A 19708-nucleotide genomic window follows, 5' to 3' on the forward strand; every position below is an offset into this window, starting at 1 on the left:
TGAGGTCTGGCATTAGCTGTGTGCTCCAACAGAAAGCTTTATGAGGCAGAGAGAAACTGGGCTGAGGCTTAGAAAGCCCCAAAATATCTCAATGGACCTTGGGCAGATCCACTCTCGTCATTTATAACGTTAAAAAGGTGTTATTAAAATGTGACCAACAGAGCAGCGAGCCACCGGCAATGGAAAGCTGCCATTAAGCTTTCTAGAGTGTTATACTGAATAGCGTTCAGAAGATCAATGTAGATCCAGCCCTTATGTCACTGACAATATGTCTGTGACAATGTAGATCCAGCCCTTAAGTCAGCCCTTATGTCTGTGACAATGGCTGAGGAGCTGCCCTGAAGACTGGTGTCCAGACAGGCCAACAGAGAAAGAGCCAAAATTCCTCAGTAAAGTCAAGGGATCTTGATTCACCCACCATTCAGCCTAGGATGGCTAATCACACAAATATCTTGAAGGTTGTTTTGGGGTGGATGCATTTCACACTTCTATAAAATACAATGGCCTGTGAATTACCACCCTGGAATTTCTTAAACATGTTAATTCACTTACTGAATTCTATGGAACATAAAGATGCTTAAGTCTGCCTGGGTGATGCTTTCTTTTTTTATTCTCAAATATATATAGCTTATATGTGCTAGGCTTATATACATACACATGTATGTATATAACATGTAGGTTTTTTGTGTCAAATGGAGAAAGCAGTTTTTCTACTTACGCATTTTATAACTGCACATAATGCAGAACATTATATCCCAAACTTATAACTTGGCCCAGGTACCTGCTATTTTACTTCTAATTTCTAGGTGATTCAGGATGCAGGCCACTTTCCAAGACATTCTTCTAGCTTACATAGATGTTTTTGTACTTTGACTTGTACATGTGTGCATGCATTCTGTGGCTAGAAGTGTATTATCTATGCGAACAAGATGTTCTTCCAATTTTTAATTCACATTTTTGGGAGAGTGTTTGAGAAATACTGGTATATGTTCAGACATTCTTGTAAGATCTGTGAGAACTAAATGTTCTCTCTCCCAGAATTATTTAAATATATGGACCACCTTTTCCCACCAGTAACATTTTTCTTTCCAATATATATTCTGTTGCCTTCAAAACCCTCTCCCCCATCCATCAGCTAAGCTCGTTTCAAAGAGAGGGCTTATGTGGTCAAAACCAAAAAGGATCTTAGCACATGCACATTGTATATATGGGGAGCAAAGAAAATGTTTGTGCAGCTGGCTATGTGTCATTTAGACACCATTTTCTCCCTGGAAGCATTCAACAGAACTTCTCTGCCCCCTGAGCACTGCATAAATCTGCTGTGGAGGAATCCTTAGTACAGATTTTAAGGTCACACACAGAGGTGACAAGCCACGTAACTTCCACTGCACAGCTTAAACTCCTTGCATTAGCAAAGGAGGAACTTTTGGCCCTTCAGATGTTGCCGAACTACAACTCCCATCAACCCCAGCAAGCATAGCTATTGACCATGATGGTGACTGCAGTTCAACAACATCTGGAGGGTCAAAGGTCCCCTGCACCCACACTAGCAGAACTGTTTCTAGGTGGTCCAACTTTCCATGCCAAGTAGGCCACAAGAGTACTTCAACATGGAACCCACAGGCCACACACTGCCTTGCTGTGTGTGGGGCGTTCAAAATTTGATACACCCCAGCCTTTGTGCTGCCTTTCCAAAGCTGGGTAAGTGAGGTGTTGGCTTTGGGAAGAAGGAGTGAGGGCTCTGGGAGGGTCCCAAAGCTCTCCCATCTTCTCCCCAAAGCTGGGAAAGCACTAACTAGGCTTGGGAATGAGGTGGGAGGACACTAGGACCCTGTCAGACCCCTGATAGCTCCTTCTCAAAGCCCAGTGCCTCCCTTACCCAGCTTTAGGAAGGCGATGTGAGCTAGGGGGGTGGTGTGTCAAATGGGGCCACATGTTGGACCAACCTGTTTTAGTTGGATACAACCCAATCTGTCAGGGATCATATAGTTGGTATACCAGCCACAGTCAAAAACAAACAAGACCACTTCTACTCTTTCTGCTAAATGCTTTCCCCAATTTCCCCTCTTCTTGACACAGATATGAAGTTCACTAGGGCCACACTTTGCCCAGCTGTGCTTCACACAGATGGGGCTGTTTGCATTTAATAAAAAGAGAAAATAAAGAGTTAGGATGTTTCAGAAGTTAAGAGCAGATGGGAAGCCAAAGTAGCAGCGACAGTGGCTACATTTTACATATTGGTTAAAGTCAGGCAGCCATTTTATATCCTTGAAGTTCCTGAAAGGAGTTACATACATTTTGTGAGGAACCATGCAAAAAATGCCTTTTTTCAAACACAGACAAATGAACATTATTTCTGGCACTAATAGGTTATATTCTACTTCTTAGTAGGTGCCTTCCACTCTAAAATTCCTTAAAAACTGAAATGCATTTCTTCTGTCTCCATTTGCATTCATAAGGCAGATCTATAAAGGCTGGAGGGCAAATCCACAGCACACTCTTAGAACCACTTTCTTCTGTGTTCCCATCACTGCTGACTGGAACTTGATTTCCAGGCCTGGTATAGAGGATGCTACTAGTTGATTATTCCCTGTTGGAAGCGTTCTAGGTTAGCTTCCCCACAGTGTACTGAATGAAAATGAAGCAATCTGCTAAGCAACTGATACCAGCTACACGTAAGACAGATCAGAATTCTGCCCTACAGAGGGAGTCAAGGAATATAGCAAAGTAGGTCAGCTTTCACAAATATACATAACATGTCTCTACTATGTAAAAATTGGACAGGATATAAATAATATAATTGCCCTTTTTTAAAAAAAATATATCAAGATTTCAAAAGGGGGTTGTGTCAAGGAGGCCAGATGTAAAAGAGGGCAGTTGTGCAGAGGGAATTTGAGAAGGTGTAGTTTGCACGGCAAGGTGTGGATATGAGGGAAATGGAAACTAATTTCCATGGTATTGTGCAGATAAGGCTTGGTCTGCATGGCTGTAATCACTCTAACAATCAAGTACATTCACAAAAACTATATTACTTCAAATCAATCATTTGTACTAACTGATCGGCAACAGCAGGCTTGTGGACACTAGTTAATGAAGTAGCATTTTACTAATAGCAACACACCTGTAGCACCTCCATCCAGCCGTTCTGAATTCAACGATAGATCTGTTGAGTCTCTTGAATCATTCCCTAGTTTCTTTAAAACAGAAAGAAAGAAAAGTGTGATAAGGAATCCTTGAAAATCAACAGAATTCTCTGAACTTGGTTGATAGACCACCATTTTCCAAGGCTCTGGGCTATGATTACTATCATCATCAACATCCCCATCATCATTAATTCAATCATTATTCATATTCTTATTTCATTTTATATCCTGTTCTTTCTTGCAAAGGACTCCAGGGTAACAAACATGTAATTAAAACATCTCTCTGCCCATTTTATATTGGGCAGCCTTTGAAGAATGTTTGACAACTCCAATTGGTACAAAACAGGACAACCAGATTGCTAACAAGGACTGTCCAAAGAGAATATATTTTGGTGGTATAAAAATATCTATACTGGCTGCCAGTATGTTTCTTGGCTTCAAGTGGTGAGATGGGCGTCTTAGCTTTTGATGCCATGAATGGCTTGGGGCCCAGGAGTCTTAAGGACCACTGGGGGGAAAATTCATTCGAATGGTGGAGCTCCCTTCCTAGACATGTGGACCTGGTGCCTACTCAACAATCTTTTTTGGTCCCTGGTAAACTCCATCCCGTTCACCTCTGCCTTTAGTGGCCTTTATTAAGGCCTGAGATCCTTGTAGCTGCCCTTTGCTGGTCTATCAGATGTGTTTCTTTCTTTCTTTTTTACATCTAGCTTTATTATTTTCACTGCAGGCTCACATTTTTGTTTTTAACTTTATTCATAAAGGTGTTAGGAATTAATTCAACAAGGCTGGATAAATATTTATTCCAATCTTGTTGCATACCCGCATTTCCCTTGCACTTTCTTCACTCTGCAAGGGGTGGGGGTGGGAATTCTGAACTGCCTTCCTTTTGGCCTCCATGTACTTACGGTTTCATTAAAAAAAATGAATCTATTAACAGAACATCATTTCCCCATGATGATATCAAAGTAGCATTGTGCGCAAACTTCATTGTAATCCCATTCAAGCAGTTTAAATCCCATTTAGGAACATAAGCAGCTGCCTTATACGGAATCAGGCTGTTGTAGCACATCCAGCTCAGTATTTATGCTGAACTGCGGTGGCTCTCCTGGGTTCTATATGGGGGGGCACCCCCTACCCTACCGGGAGGTGCCAGAGCTGAATCTGAGACCTTCCGTAAGCACACCAGATGCCTTACCCCTGAGCAATGGCTCTGCTACTTCTGCACTCAAACAGGTGGCACCCAGGATGCCTTTATGAAGTCGTGTGAACTCCCCTGTCCTACTTTAGATTTACTACCACCTGTGTGCCCAGACTTGATCAGTTTTTATATGGCATTGAAAGCTTTTCTTGACACTGTGCTACATCACATCTGAACAACAGTAAATAATTATCACATTTCAGCAGTCCTTGGTTTACAAGTACATCTCTGCATTATAGGATGTGTAGTCTAAATTAGCTGTTATTGAACACCCTGCGTTGACATTTACCATAAGCAAAATCTACACTTTGGGAAGATGGCTAGCCTGTGACAACCCACACGTTGCTGAACTACAACTCCCAGAATCCTTCATCATTGGCCATGCTGGCTGAGGCTGATGGGAGTTGGGAGTCCAATAACATCCGGGCAGCCACAGGATCCCAACTGCTGCTTTGAAAGCATTCTTATCCCTGTATTTTCTAAAAGTTGAACACATCTTCAACGTGTGCACGTTTAGCTTTACATGCTTGGCAAAATGAAAATAAATAAAAATGGGGCAAGGATCTGGGAAATTTGTTCTCCCCCCAATCCCACCCACTATTAAGCCCATTAGGGAGACCTGCCTGTGCTGTAAATCAACTTCCTGGCATCCCCTTTTTTAATCTTTGGAGATGAAATTTCTAGATAATAGGATTTCATCTTAGTAAACTAGGCCACAAATAAAATAGATTTACTATCCTGTACCCATATCTTATAGCTAAAACCATTTCTACACATAAATAAGGTAATGCACATACATTACAAAGTAGGAACATACATCACACAGGAATAAAACAGTAAATAACTTATATCCACTGCATCAAAAAATCCTGGAGGGTAAGGCTCCACCATAAAAGCTTTTTGGTTGGAGTTTCTTCACTCTTTCTAGCCAACACCGGATTTTGTAACTTGTTGGATTAGGCCAATAATATCTATTCCAATTTCACATATACGTGTGGTACCCGGGAACGTAATCCCCACGTAAGTGGGAAGTCGCATGTATTTTTTGAACCTATTTGATATCTAACTGCACTTCATAGCAACTGCAAACAATACCATCTCCCAAATCTCATTAGTCTTACCGTTGCTTGCTGGAGAGTTCTGTTTTAAACCATCTCAAGTGCTAACTAAGCCATGCTACTTGGTCTTATTTGCACTGCATTTGTTCCTAGAGCTAATATTAAAATCTCTTCAAACACTAGGTGGAGCAAGACCACTGCCGAATATTTGCTCGGAGAGAAGACTAATCCCCTATTCACTGATCTTTCACTGTTCCTGCAAATTCACACAAAAAACACCCCCACCCCGCCCAACATTTGCCATCTTTTCATCTAGCACACATCTGCTCCTCACCAGCAATTGTAGTAGGATTGTACTAGGTCGCACATCAAGTAGTAAATTCCTTATAGTTTTTGTTCCTACCTCAGGTACGTTTAAGCAGCCAGCTGTCACCTCAACACTTATACAAACGTGCTAATTTTTTAACAACAAATACAAAAATATAGAAACCGTAAGTCCTAATGGCAATTTTGAGTATATATCTTGGTCAGAATCAAATGCCTCAAGCTGGCCGCCAATATTTAGCTACGTTGTTCCATGTAAGCCCTCAAATGAACCATTAAAATGAAAATGTCACTCACCTTTTGTGCAGATGCCGCTCTGCGCTCCTGCTTGGCTTTCATTTCGGCTAAAAGTCCGCTGCCCATCACTTGCACCCCATACCGACGTCCTCCTTGAGGACTGCCTTTGCTGTCACTCTTCTCAAGCTTTGAGGCATCCTCTGAGGACCCTTCCTCTATTGAGTCTGGCGTTTTCAGTTCCTCGTTTTTTTCAGTGTTGCCATTCTGTTCAGTCAATTTAACCTCCTTCTTTGCAGTGTCCGCTGTGGGGCCTTTGGCAGTCCCTTTGGGTGCTGAGGGGTCCTCCGACACCAGAACAGTTGGAGGACGTTCAGATTTTGATCTAGATTTGATTAAATTGAGAAAGCCACTTTTCCGAGAATCTCTTTTCTTCTTTTCATCAGTGGCTTCACCGGAATCATTCGTGTCCCCGCCTTTTGTTGAGGATCTCCTAATAGATGAAAAAGGCGCATAAGCTATAATGGCCTCAATTGGACATAACGCTAAACTACGGTTTAGTGTTGCATAGACTCTTGTGCTTCTGCTCTCCATATCTGGTGAGATCACAAGGAGATTGAAAGCTTTCAGTTGTATTTTGACTAACCACAGTTTTGAGCCATCATAGAACTGTAGAGTTGGAAGGGTCTTCAAGGGTCAACTAGTCCAACGCCACTGCAATGCAGGAATCTCAGATAAAGCATTCATGATAGATGGGTACCCAACCTCTGCTTAAAGCCCTCCAAGGAAGGAGAGTCCACAACCTCCCGAGAGAGTCTGGTGCAGTACTATATTAAATTCTCCTTGTTTAAATTCCATCGTCATGCTGGTTCTAAATAAAGAATGCACTTTATATTACCAGAGAAGTCAATCTTCTCTGGTAGATTATGTCTACCAGAGACACAGTTATGTGGAGTTATCATACCTCTCCCTGGGGAAGTTCACCTGGTGCCTTCATTATATACTTTTAGGCAAAAACATTCCTCTTCAACCAGGCCTTTGGCTGCTAAATATTCTACAGCCTTTAAAATGTGTCTGTGGGAAGGGGGTGGTTTGTTGTTTTGCTTTAATACTTGTGTTTTTATCTTGTATTTTTATTTTGTGAACCACCCTGAGATCCTATGACAAAGGGCGTTACGAAAATTTAATGAATAAATAAAAAGAAAGTGAATAAAATCGCATAATCAAGTCAGAACACATTCTGTTTGTCCAAGCAAACAAGGGTTTTGTGTGGTACCAAATTTTGATACCTACCTCAAAATACCCACATTTGCTTCAGCTGAACAAAAATCATCCCTCCTGCCCTAAACCACTTTGAAAAGGAAATGCAGCATTTAAGTACTGCTTGGCACACTTGTTTCACTGTCTGCTTTTCCTCACCACTGCCTTCCTCCTTGGCCTCCCTTGCTTATGCCACTCTTTAATCCTACACGATGCCCTGCAGTGCCGTGCCATGACATGTAGCACTGGAACGTCACCAAGATATGGTGAAGCATAGGTTTCGCATGCAGAAGTTCCCAGGTTCAATCCCTGGTGTCTCCAGATGCGGCTTAGAAAAGACTCCTTGCCTCAAACTCTGGAGAGCCATTGCCAGTAAATATGGAAGATGCTGAGCATCAATGGTCTCAGTATAAGGCAGCTTCCTAAAAGAATGGCTCTTCTGCTTAAATTGCAATCATAAAGAATTCTAATGAACTTAAGTGGCGCTATGGTGACATAAACCCAAATATATGTATATTGATGTGTTTAGCATATATAAGTCACTTTAACTTACTATTGGTATAATTACGTTTATTACATTAGTGCTAGCAGCGTGCTGTACTTGCTATTTTGAATTTTTAAAGACAGAAAACACCCCCAAATATCTACAGCAGCTTCAGCTACTGTACCTTGCTGAAGAATAAGACTTACTTTGAATCCATTTTTGTCACCTTCTTAGTGAAAAATTCGTCAACGCCTTCATCCACTCTTCCCATAAGACCATTCTGTTCGCCATCTTGAGGTGCTGTCGTACTCACCTGATAAGACACATAGTTTTACTTAATATAGAAGCCTCTGGAGGTTCTATATTGCCAGTTATGGGTGTCAAAAGCCATAACTGCGTATGGGTTTTAGAAGCAGCAGTTTTTCTTATGAAGAGTGCTGACAAGAGGACAGAAAAATAAGTAGCCAAACAAGACTGAACATGGCTATCAGAAATCTTAAAGCATGGCTTTAAGCCTGCACATTATTTAAATAATAAAATAATAAGAATCCTAGAATTGTAGAGTTGGATGGGACTATGAGGGTCATCTAGACCAACCCCCTGAAATGCAGGACTCTTTTGCCCAATGTGGGGCTTGAACCTACAACCCTGAGATTAAGAGTCTCTTGCTCTGCCGACTCAGCTATCTCTCATATGAGGTAAAATATCACAACCATGATTTTCACTCACCGCAGCTTGCGTGGGCTGTTGTTTTTTATTCCTCTTAGGCCTTAGTTTTGTAAAGTGCTCCAATTTTTTCCCTTCCTCAGAGGGCAGCTCTGACATAAGCCCAGAAGTCCGTTTGTCCACTCTTCCGGAAAGGAATGGGGGGTCTTCTATGTGGATGGGAACTTCTTCCAATGCTTTGTCCAAGTCAAACTCCATCTCTAAGAGAAATAGTTGAAGTTTATTATCTTTGAACCTCTGCTTCTCTGGTCAGGATTGTTAACATAGGCATAACCCTGTCAATAAGCCCCCTCAGTGGGAAATGGCATTTGTAAACAGACACGTATGAAATAGTTTGGAATAACGACAAATCATGCTTTGATGATTGGATCCGAGCCACTGGATCGCTTTTTCACCCCACCCTTTCTGCACTCCCCGGTTTGTGGCAATCCAGAACTATGGTTTGCACATAGTTTCCAATTCTGATTTGGATATAATGGTGAACTATAGGATGTCTTAAACCAGAATGGGTATGAGGGAATCGGAGCCCATAAGGGAAGGAAGAAGGGAGGGAGAAGCATGTGAGTGCCTGAGGCTTGACAATAACCAGGCCTACAGTATCTTCACTCATAATGTCTTTAAATATAGAATTGCAGTTATCAAAGTATTTCATCTTTTTTTGTAGACACAGGTTCCAGCACAACTAACACCCTTAAAGAAGCTTGAGCATCAGTATCTATTTTGAATTGTTATTTTCTATAAGGTTAGATGAGAGCATCAGACCAAATAATGCTTATATTCTAGAACAAGGATGGGTCCTTCATTGTAGTCCATCATCATATGGAGAGTCGCAGATTCCCCATCCCTGGTCTATTTAGGTAAATCTTATAAAAAGATCAGTTTAGGTAAATCTTATAAATCTTAAGGAAGTAGCTTAATAAATTGTGAAAAGAAACAACCACTTACCAAAAGCTCTGGATACAGGCCTCAGCATTCTGCTGTGGATACTCTTCCTTTTAGACTTAGGAGTCATCTGCAGAACGAAAAGATGGCAGAACTTAATGCCATAAGTGTGGAAAGAAAAGATAGCTGTACCAGTGCAGCTGTTAGCTCTGAGTAAGACTGGAATATATTCTTCCTATTATGAAGTCAACACAGCTGTGAAAGATGGAGCAAAAGCAAAGCTCGTTTAATTCTGGATCAGAAATCAAGTGATCTGTTAATCAAGTAACAGTTAATTAAGCTTTCTGTCTTCAGAATCATTCATAATGATCATTTATTGTGCTGGAAAGCATTCAAACCTGGTGTTCAGACTTTATAATGAGTCTGCAAATTCATCACATTTGATGAAATGTGGTTGGAAAAGGAGCAATGTCACATCGTGCCATCTGATTTTTAAGAAGTTACTGAGATTTCACAAAAAAGTATTATTATTGAACAATGGAAGCATTATCCTAAGCATTATTTTTAGTCAAAGCTACCTTTGAATGGTGTTTTCTATTTTTAGGCATTATACCGACAAAGAAAGAAAGAAAGAGAGAGAACACACACACAAAGACACACACACACACACACACACACACAGAGAGAGAGAGAGAGAGAGAGAGAGAGAGAGAACAGATAAATTCCTTACTATAAATTGTGCAGAGAGTTATTTTTGTGAATTTATCCAATTTTGGGGATAACGTTATACAACGCTTTGGGGATTGACTTATTGTAGTTTTAAAATGCTACAATAAAATAAACCTAATGATTTATACTCAAAGCTGACCCTTGCCACAATATTCACAACTTTTCTTCCCATCTTTTATGAATTATAACAATATATGAAATACTCATTTTATTAGGCAGGCTCAGCACAAAGGGTTTCAACTGTAACTGGTTAGTAGTTCACTGTGTACACCATTACTTAAACCTGTGCTTTTGGAATCACTGTACTTGAAAACAATACATTATTTACTTTAAAAATAAGAGTAGAGTTCACAGTGATAAATCAAAGCCTGAATGTAAAGACCAAGAAGAAATTAATGAAACGATGGACCTACAAATATACTTGTTACTCATTCTAGAACCCAATGAACTCTGAGTGGGAGTTTCCTCTTTGATATGACAATCTAGCCTCCAGTTTGGTTGATCTACCTGTTCACACCAGCTGAAAAGAGAAATGAAGCCCTAGGGGATGACCTCTCTTAAGTTTTTCTTGCAGATCAGACTGGTGAATCTCAAGCCTAGCTAGAGCTTTTTCAGCTGTCAGTGCCATTAGAAGGGATAATGAACTGAAATTCCAAATGGCTGAATAAATAAATAAATGCTACTACTGCCCAACGATGAAAGTATTGCTAGGTAGAACTATGCATTCTTTGTTTTAATCAAATGTAAGTCATAGTGGAGAAAGCCAGCACAGAAAGAAGTTGTTGAACAAATTTCACTTCACTTCGCTTCATACAAAGTTTATCTGGCCAGTTCACACCTAAGCATGAACATCTGAGGGTGTGCATACTCACAACAGGAACTGTGGTTGCTTTGTTCCTCCCCTGGTCCTCCTGTTGTGGTGTGACCTAGTTTGGCTTAGTGCTAGGACTTAAGCACTTAAGTTTGTTCTTGGCCTATCTACACCCCCTCCCCCAACCCCCCCCCAAATATAAATAAAGCACAGACAAATAAAGAAGGCAAAACACCCTAAACAAACAAAAGCCAAAGGAAGGAATCCAACTCCCTCAAGTAAAAAACAAAGAAAGAGCAAACACCATAAAATAGGGAGGGGCAGGTGGAGGACCACAAATAGGGTATCAAAGGAAATTGTTGTGCCCATCAGCACCGTGCTGAGAACGTCAGGTATGCACCATCATCAGAATAATCTCATTATAAACAACAGTAGTACTCAACAGGGAAGAGCTTCAGGTGAAACCCCTAAAATAATCTAGTTCATACTACTGTGGCAAAGACAAAAAAGCCACAGAATCAAAATAGGAAAGGATACAGATTTAGGGTGGGGGGTGGGGGTACATCTTCTGTAAGCTTGATGAGCCTATTCCTATTATCTTGTTGTTGTCTGGGTAACCGGTTCCTGAACCAAAAAGTACAAGTGAAAAGAAACTAAATGATGCTAACCAGTTAATTAGAATCTGAGGTACTTTGGTGTGCAACAATTAGGAAGGAGAACAGGGTCTGATTAAATGCACACAGAGAGCCCTCAGTCCCCCTGCCCAAATTTTCCTCCTTGCTCCACATGAATCTCTTTTGTACTGCCTTCCGTTCATGCAACACAACATGCTATTTTATGTTTACAGTTGTTTCCCTGATACTTCCCATGTCAACCCCACCCCCAACACACACACACTCACTCCATGTACCCTCCTTGAATCTTGCCTCTGATAATTCCCCCTTCTGGTCTCAGCTAGTCACCAGGATCTACAGCTTCCTGGCTCTTATGACGCTACATTTACGACAATGTCCAATATATTGTTAAAGCCATGCAAAGTAAACAGATAATTAAACAAAAGCCTAGATTGAAGCAATTTCTTTAATGGGCACTGAGAGGAACATTCCTGCTTAGTTAACTGAGCTTTTGATAGCAGGCGGATGGTGGCTATTGGACACGCTCCATCTGCTTTGAGTAGGATTGAAGAACGTTGTTAGATAGCTGGACTGTGGTCAATGAAGGAAAAAGAAAAGGAGGGCTTGATAAACACACTGTTTGCTTTTGCAGGACTGAATGCTGCCTTAATTATTAGCACCATATCTGGGTGCATGTTCCCTTGTGCACAGCTTGCACATTTATAAAGAAGCAGACATTCCAAGCATGCCGAAGGTCTTCAGTACTGCCTTGTAACAATAAGCCAGACAGTGTAAAAGACTTCCCCTAGAGCTTTCTACTGCTTATGGAAGTGGGGATCATGAAACAATATTATTATTCTAACTGACTAAACCTAAGAGTAGTGGCAAGGCAGAGACAGTGATTGTGTCCTACAGCCACCAGGGTGGAGCAATTAATAACTGTTACACTGGTACACTGATAAATTTGTCCCAACCGTACAAAGAAAGCACAGTTTATCTAACTTATTTCATTAATAATTTCTGGCACAAGATCATCTACACATTTTCTTAGTGACTTTGAATCGATAGGACAGTTTTAGTTGGTTAAATTGAATGCAAGTAATCTTTTAAGACATGCTCAATGCTGCCATAATTGAAGATTGCTGAAAACGGCAACTCTTCCATTTTCAGCAAAATGGGATTGGGGGGGGGGGGACTTGTGTTTACCTATCCATGGCAACTATTATGTTTTGAGTGAATATGGTAATGCAGTGTATACAAGATAATCTATTTTCTACCTAATTACCATTTTGGTACCTGCAGAAGCTCATGTTCAATCCATTTTTTACCTACATATGTTAAGACAGCCTTCTCCAACTTGATGCCCTTCAGTGTTTTGAACTATAACTCCTATCGGCCCCTGTCTTCTCTAGCCAATGTTCATTGATGTTGAGAATTGTAACCCAAAACGCCTGAAGGCTGCCAGGATAGGGAAAGCTGTGTTAAGACATTCTTCTTAAAAGTTCTGCCCATACAGCTGAATTGAAGTGGCATTTGGTTCCGCAGAAAGATTGACAGATAAGCAGACACCATTCATACATACCTAAAGGCAACCCAATTAGTATGATTTTAAAAGATATTTTCATTATTAGTCTACTGTACATTAGTCTAGTGTAATGTAGGTTGCATGAGAATGCACATGTCTGCTCAGTTTTCGGGATGCAGTATGAATAGCAAATATTCCATCAAATGTAGGAATTGTAGAACATATATATGATTTTCACAGGTGGCAATGCATATGGGTTTACCCACACCTGCATAACCACTTTTGATAAAATATTTGCATCTGTGATGTGACCGTAACTCTTTTCATAGAGACCACGAAAAGCAGAAACAGTATGCTGAAAGTGATGCAAACCAAACCTTCACAAATTGAAAAGGAAAAAAGTCCTGCAGCGCAGAAGGAGAGAAAACATGTTCTTCCAAGTACCCAAGTTACACTCCAACTCTAAAGCAAAATGGTGGTGCACGCCACTCCAGATTCCTGGTTGCTTTGTTTTAACAAAAAGTATCACCTGTTGTATGCCACTCTATAATAGCTCATGTCACCTGCAGTACTTGTGTTTGTTGCTCCTCCTTAAACCAAAGCCTGGCTGGCAAATGCTCAAGAACAGAAATGGAAGTGTAGAATTGCCAGAGGGTGTGGGCATCTGAGGAAAAACTGGCAAGAAACCTAATGTATTGATTCTTCCACTGCCCAAGGGGAAAAGTAGGGATTTCTATTATATCCTCTTATAACTGGAAGTGGAAATTACATTTTAACATGTACGGAGAGCTTCAATCTTGGTATTAGGGGAAAACTTTACACGCCATTGCTTAGCTTAATTAGACTTGAAATGACTCCAGAAGAGGTTATATACAAAAGTTTCCCTGTTTCCGCTGCCTCTGCTCTATTCCTGTTACATAAACTTGCTGAATGCATTTTCATTCAGATCAGATCCAGTCTCTTTTCCTTTTCTCCCTCTCCCCGTCAAAGGTAGGAATATTGCATGCTTGATGGCATTTGCCAAGCAGAGACAATGCAGTGCAACAGAAAATATGTCACCTTAAAATCTATGACAGGAAAACCAGTGCCACAGCTACAGTGGGGCTAGCCGGGTTTTTTTTGCCCTGGGTGAAGTCTACAGAGGGGCACCTGTATGTGTGGGGATGGGGGTGTGCCAAACTGGATCTTTGACTCAGGTGAAATAAAGCCTAGTTTTGCCCCTGGGAAAACCCTACCTTCTGTTCCTTTAAAGCTTTGTTTTCAATAAACTGATCTTAGGATTAATGCACACGTGAATCCAGAGATTTTCTTAGCCATTAACTAGTGCTATGTGAACATTCTGCTTGGTATTGTTCGCATGTCTTCTGAGGGATATTTCAAATTCGCCACACATTATGCTGGCTGGAACGTCTTGTAAAATCCAAATTGTCGCCTGTTTCTGTTAATAGCTGCACACTGACGGTACGGCATTTCCCCCAACAGATTAGTAAGGCACTACAGAAGCAAATGGAGCAAGAAAAACGAAGTAGGTAAGAAACAGCAAAGCTTAAAACAAAAATACTTACACTTGTACAGCAGAGAGTCTCCATGCAGCCAGAAGAGAAAGATAAAAGAATATGAATGGGCAGAAGATAAAGCAAGAGCAGTTTCAAGGGAGAAGAGTAGGGAGAAGCAAGCAGTGCTGAAATTTGGCAAATAAAAAAAAATTTGAAGCAGAAATACTGAAGCAAAGATAAGCAGAAGATACAAACCTTTCACATTAAGGCAAAATGGGAACAGATTTATATCAGGTGCATATAGATGTGAAACAGGGAAGCTCTCTCTGTGCTTTCATTTATGCTTTATTACTATTCCCTGAAGAGGTGAAGATGACTAAAAGGGGCAGGGGAGCATGAAGACCTCCAGTGTAGAACCTCATGCACTTTCAAAACATTTGAGGATCTTGATTTTTAATTGAAATAATGTAAGTTCCTGGCTCAGATGACTGAAGGGCCAGTAGCTCCTTGAACCTGAAGTTATTATTCTTTATACTGCAGCACAGTTCAGTGTTACATTTCAAACACCTGGGAGAAATAGACGCTTGGTAGAAGACATCCTCTTCTGGTCTATGTCCAAATGCCATTAACAGAGTTAACATAAATGAGCAAACAAACAGAGAAACCTCCCAAACCTATGTGCGTTATCCAGAAGAGAGTTCAATGGAGATTATTCCCAGGTAAATGAATACAGCTATACAATGGTTTTAATCGCAGTAACAGAAAACAAACAAACCATGTTCCTCCTTATTTGTAAATAATGCATGTGGTATGAATGCTAGGGTTTCCACCAAATTACATGTATGTTGCATTTTAGTTTTAACACAAGGATATTTATTTTAAAACAGCTATCTAACAGAGCATACAAGTAGGGGTGGAGAGGAAAAGCAAGTTCCTTCAGCATTTGCAGAGGAATTTTACGTAACTTCCTTAACAATCTCAGTCGCAAAAGGATTATCCTAAATAATTCCATTTTAATGCTAATATAGCAATTGGTTCACTGTATGTAGTACAACATACTTCACTGTAGTTCAAAACATTTCAGAGTAAAACACTCCTCTTTGGGGAGATTGAAAAGCTTACAAGTTCTTAAAATTGAAACACACCTTATTCCCTTATTCTCAAACAAACAACAAACCCTCCAAGAACCAGCTTGAGACAGAGTAAAATTATATTATCTCCATATTTGTGTCAAACACCTGCAATTTCATGGAATGCTATACACATATAATTTATCATCTGGTTCACTGTATATAGTCCCTCTTCCTACAACTAAGACAAAGTGAAATGGTTTAGGAAATAATATTTCACCTTTTTGTTTCGACACACGCCTGACATCTAGATTAGAACAGAATCATTTTGAGTCCATTTCTATCCTCTGCTGAGCAGGCAGGACACAATACACAGCTCTGAATGCTGCTGCAAGTGTTGGGAGCTGACATCATCCTATTTTAAAATTCATGAATGGATTTTTACACTGTCCTTCATGCCATAGCCCTCCCAAGGAGGCTCTCAAAATTAAAACAACTTAAACAATTAAATACATTATACCTTATCCGCCCAAATAAAAAATCAGCAGCGGTTAAAACTCCTGGCACACAACACTTCAGCCGAAGAGAGATTGAAACAAATATGTCTTCAGAATCCATTTAAAGGCAAATAAAGATGGGATCGTACATATCCCTGTAATGAAAGAATGCCATAGGTGTGGGGGCCACCACCCAAAAGCTCCTCTTGCTGGTATCATCCACTGGACTGGTGGAACTTTCCAGTAAGCCAGAGATCTCATCTTTGAAGTCAATCTTAAGGCTGGGCAAGCTAACATAGGTATGGTTGGTGCCTTTGCTGAAGCCTTAGCGCAGGTGGAACAGTCTTAATTACATATACAGAAACTTTGTATACTTCAGAAGAGGAGAGAAGGTTGCCATTTGTCTCTTGGACCATTCTATGCCTATGGTTCTAAATTGACACAGTTTTGTTCCAGCTAGTAGCTGTAAGCAGAGGATTTCCCTTTAATTTTAGATGAAAATGGAATGTGCCATTCTTGTCTCACCCACACTGAAATACGTGTTCCTGCTTGGGCAGGAAGAGCCAAAGAAGGCTGCCCAGAAGGGAAGTGGAAGGCAAAACCTTTCCTTACTTTTGTTAGACTGAACAGCTAAATACTTGTGTGTTAAACACCATGGCAGCGAGATGCATGGAAAAACATTCCTCTTCAGATATCATTTTACTAGCTTACTTGCTGCTAGATCCAACAGTTGCTCCAATACCAGTCACAGAACATCTGAAGTCTACCACTATGAAAGTTGCTGTCATTAGCAATGTAATGTCTGAAGAGCCTGGATTTTGTTTTTTGGCAGGTTTAGCTATCACACAACTAAGGGTTGCATCCAGATTGTACAATGTTCCTAGGCATACATCCTGGCTTTAAAACTCTGTGTCTGAGCATTGCTGAGGGGGTTTTTTTTGGTCCCAGAGCTTTCCCCAGGAAAACCCATGTTTTACCATTGAATCACAGCAAATGGAAACTGGGTTTTCTGCGGATAGCCATTTACTCCAATTCAGCAGTAAAACAAGGGTTTTCTGGGGAAAGTTCTGAGACAAAAAACAGCAGACACCTGCTCGAACACGGAGCTTTACAGCGGGGGACCTGTGTCTGAAAAGTGCGGAAGCAAAAGGAAGTATGGATGAGCTGCAAGAGAAGTATGACAAGAACTAAATTATGCCAGAGCATCATGCAATAGCTCAGCTTCCCATACAATAATCCACGACTGAGTCTGACCATTGTCAGTTTAAGAGTTCACCTGCAAGTCAACTCCACAGAGCAAAAACAAAAATACTTAAATATCCTGTTCAACCTCACAAGGCCACTTCAACTACAACACTAACAGCACCAAGCCTGTATCCAACAGTAAAAGACAAAGTCTTAATTTATAAAGTAGCTTTTAGAGAGAATCTTCTTCCTTTCCTTAAGTCTGGACATTAATTCTGTGCCAGTGCCGTGTGAAGATTGCACAGTCATAAAGAAGATGAAAAAACACACACTTGCCTCTTCTCTTCAGGCAGGTTATGATTTAGTGCTGAAATCGAAGTGAATGAACCATGAAATACTGAGAAAGAATAATGGAGAGTGATCTATATTTAGCACATAAGTGTGAAGTCTCCAGGCAAATTGGAGTGGTCTGAACAGCCTAGGAAACCTGACCATGGGTTAAACTAATCATGAAAGACATTAAAAAGAGCATTTTGAGAGCAATACTAAAAACAAAAAAAAACAAAACCCAGTACATAAAACATCAGAACAAAGTGTAAGTAAGCTTGCTCAACATTAGAGCAATCAAAGAGTCTTAATTAGCATTTGAAACTCTGTGGTATATTAAGCAGGGATGCTCTTACGATAGGAAGTCAAATATCCTTTAACGCATATTTGAACACACCAAGATCTGCAGTGCAAATCCCAGGAACAAATTTGATTACGGCTAGATTCATAAGATGTTTCAGAAGGTAACTCTTTCCCCTACTGATGGGATGAGACTGGGTGCCTTTCATCACAGACTAATTTTAGATTTTCTCTCAGTCCTTTTGCTGCTGTGCTCAGGGTGGGAGCTTCTCCTGGAAATGACTTCAAATGCTTTTCTTGAATTCTTGGACTCAAACAAGAGCCAGATTTCTCAAGCTTGCACCAGAAGCAAAAGCTCCTTACTGGAAACACAAGCAGTAGTTTTTAAATTTTAAGTAGGAGATCATCTGTTTAAGCTTGAACTGTTATTTGCTTCTCAGAATGACTTCTACCCATTTGAACACTCCCACCGTCACACAGAGAAATCTTTGAAGTAAAAATACAACGCTGATATTGTTACTGCATTAACGTTAAAGACACAACAACCATAGATCAGACCAAACAACATATAGCTATTTGCAATAGTTCTCTTATGGCTATTATTTCAAAAACTGTTGGGGCACAATCCTATGGTCCCCCGGGAAGGTATTCCAGGGGTCATGGGATTTTCAGATCCCCCTCTCTGATGTTGGGGAGAGAAATGTCTACCCTCGAGAGGGAGATTTGATCTCCTGGCTATGGAAAGATAATACTGAGAAGTATATGAAGGGAAATGTCCCCATCTTTCTCTTATGTGTATCACTGAGCTTTTAAGAGGGAACAAGAACTGAAGCAGATTTGAAGCCCTTCTCTAGCAAAACCCAGGGCTAAATCATCCACTCTCATTAGCTTCCAAATCATTATGAAAACAAATCTGATACAGATGCAAACTGGGAAACATACTAACTTAAAATACTTGTTGAAAGAGGACAGCCTTCAGTAGGTGCTGGAAAGACAACAGAGATGGTGCCTGTCTAAATACCCAAGGGGAGGGAATTCCAAAAGGTAGGTGCCGCAACACTAAAGGACTGATTCCTACATGTGCTGAACAGATTTCCTGATAAGATGGAATGTGCAGGCAGTCCTCACCTGTACAGACCAATGATCAATTGAGCATACAAGGAGGGAAATGATCTTGTAGGTGTCCTGATCCTGATGTATACAGAGCTATACAGTGGCGTAGTGTGGGTTGTCAGCACCCGGGGTAAGGCAAGTAATTTGCGCCCCCTAACCCGGGGCAAGGCAAGTAATTTGCACCCCCCCCGCTGCACTGTCCCTCCCCCAGATAGTCCCTTGCTCTCTCTCCGCACCGCACCGCACGCCTGGCACCCTCCCCTCCACAGTGGGCGGCGACCCGGCGGCTCGGATCGGATAGCCAGCACTGCAGTGAGAGAGAGTGAGTGAGCCAGGTAGGGGCAGAGAGCTGCGAGTGCGAGCGCCCCCCCCCCAGATGTTGCGCCCGGTGCGGCCGGCCCCCCCTGCACCCCCCACGCTACGCCACTGGATCTATACACACTAAAACCATCGTCTTGAGCTTGGCCCAGTAGCCAATTGGCAGCCACTGCAATTCTTTCAACAGTAGAGTAATGTGTTAGTGATATCCTGTCCCTATAAGTGGTAGAACCACTGCATTTTGCATTAGCTGCAGCTTCCAGACCAGCCTAAAGGGCAGCCTCACATGGAGAGAATTGCAACAATACAGTCAGGAGGTTACCAAAACTTGGACAATGCTGCTCAGGCTATTCAGGTCCACACAGGGCCATAACTGACTTACGTACCAAAGTTGGTAGAAGGCACTCCTAG

At 41.1% G+C, this 19708-nt stretch overlaps 1 protein-coding gene across 3 annotated transcripts in view; it reads right to left on the reverse strand.

Moving 5' to 3' along the window:
• The window catches only part of CARMIL1 (capping protein regulator and myosin 1 linker 1), a 120149-nt gene that overhangs the window by 9167 nt on the left and 91274 nt on the right, over positions 1 to 19708 (reverse strand). For all 3 annotated transcript variants that reach the window (XM_083449134.1, XM_083449135.1, XM_083449133.1), the window contains exons 30-34: positions 9376 to 9442; positions 8434 to 8630; positions 7911 to 8017; positions 6024 to 6453; positions 3122 to 3194 (exon numbers count right to left, since the gene is read on the reverse strand). In XM_083449134.1, the coding sequence (XP_083305260.1) occupies positions 3122 to 3194; positions 6024 to 6453; positions 7911 to 8017; positions 8434 to 8630; positions 9376 to 9442 (874 nt within the window). The remainder of the gene's footprint in view (positions 1 to 3121; positions 3195 to 6023; positions 6454 to 7910; positions 8018 to 8433; positions 8631 to 9375; positions 9443 to 19708) is intronic.

The sequence above is a fragment of the Podarcis tiliguerta genome (genome assembly GCF_965153285.1).
Source record: "Podarcis tiliguerta genome assembly, chromosome: 7".
In the NCBI taxonomy this organism is placed as follows: domain Eukaryota; kingdom Metazoa; phylum Chordata; class Lepidosauria; order Squamata; family Lacertidae; genus Podarcis; species Podarcis tiliguerta.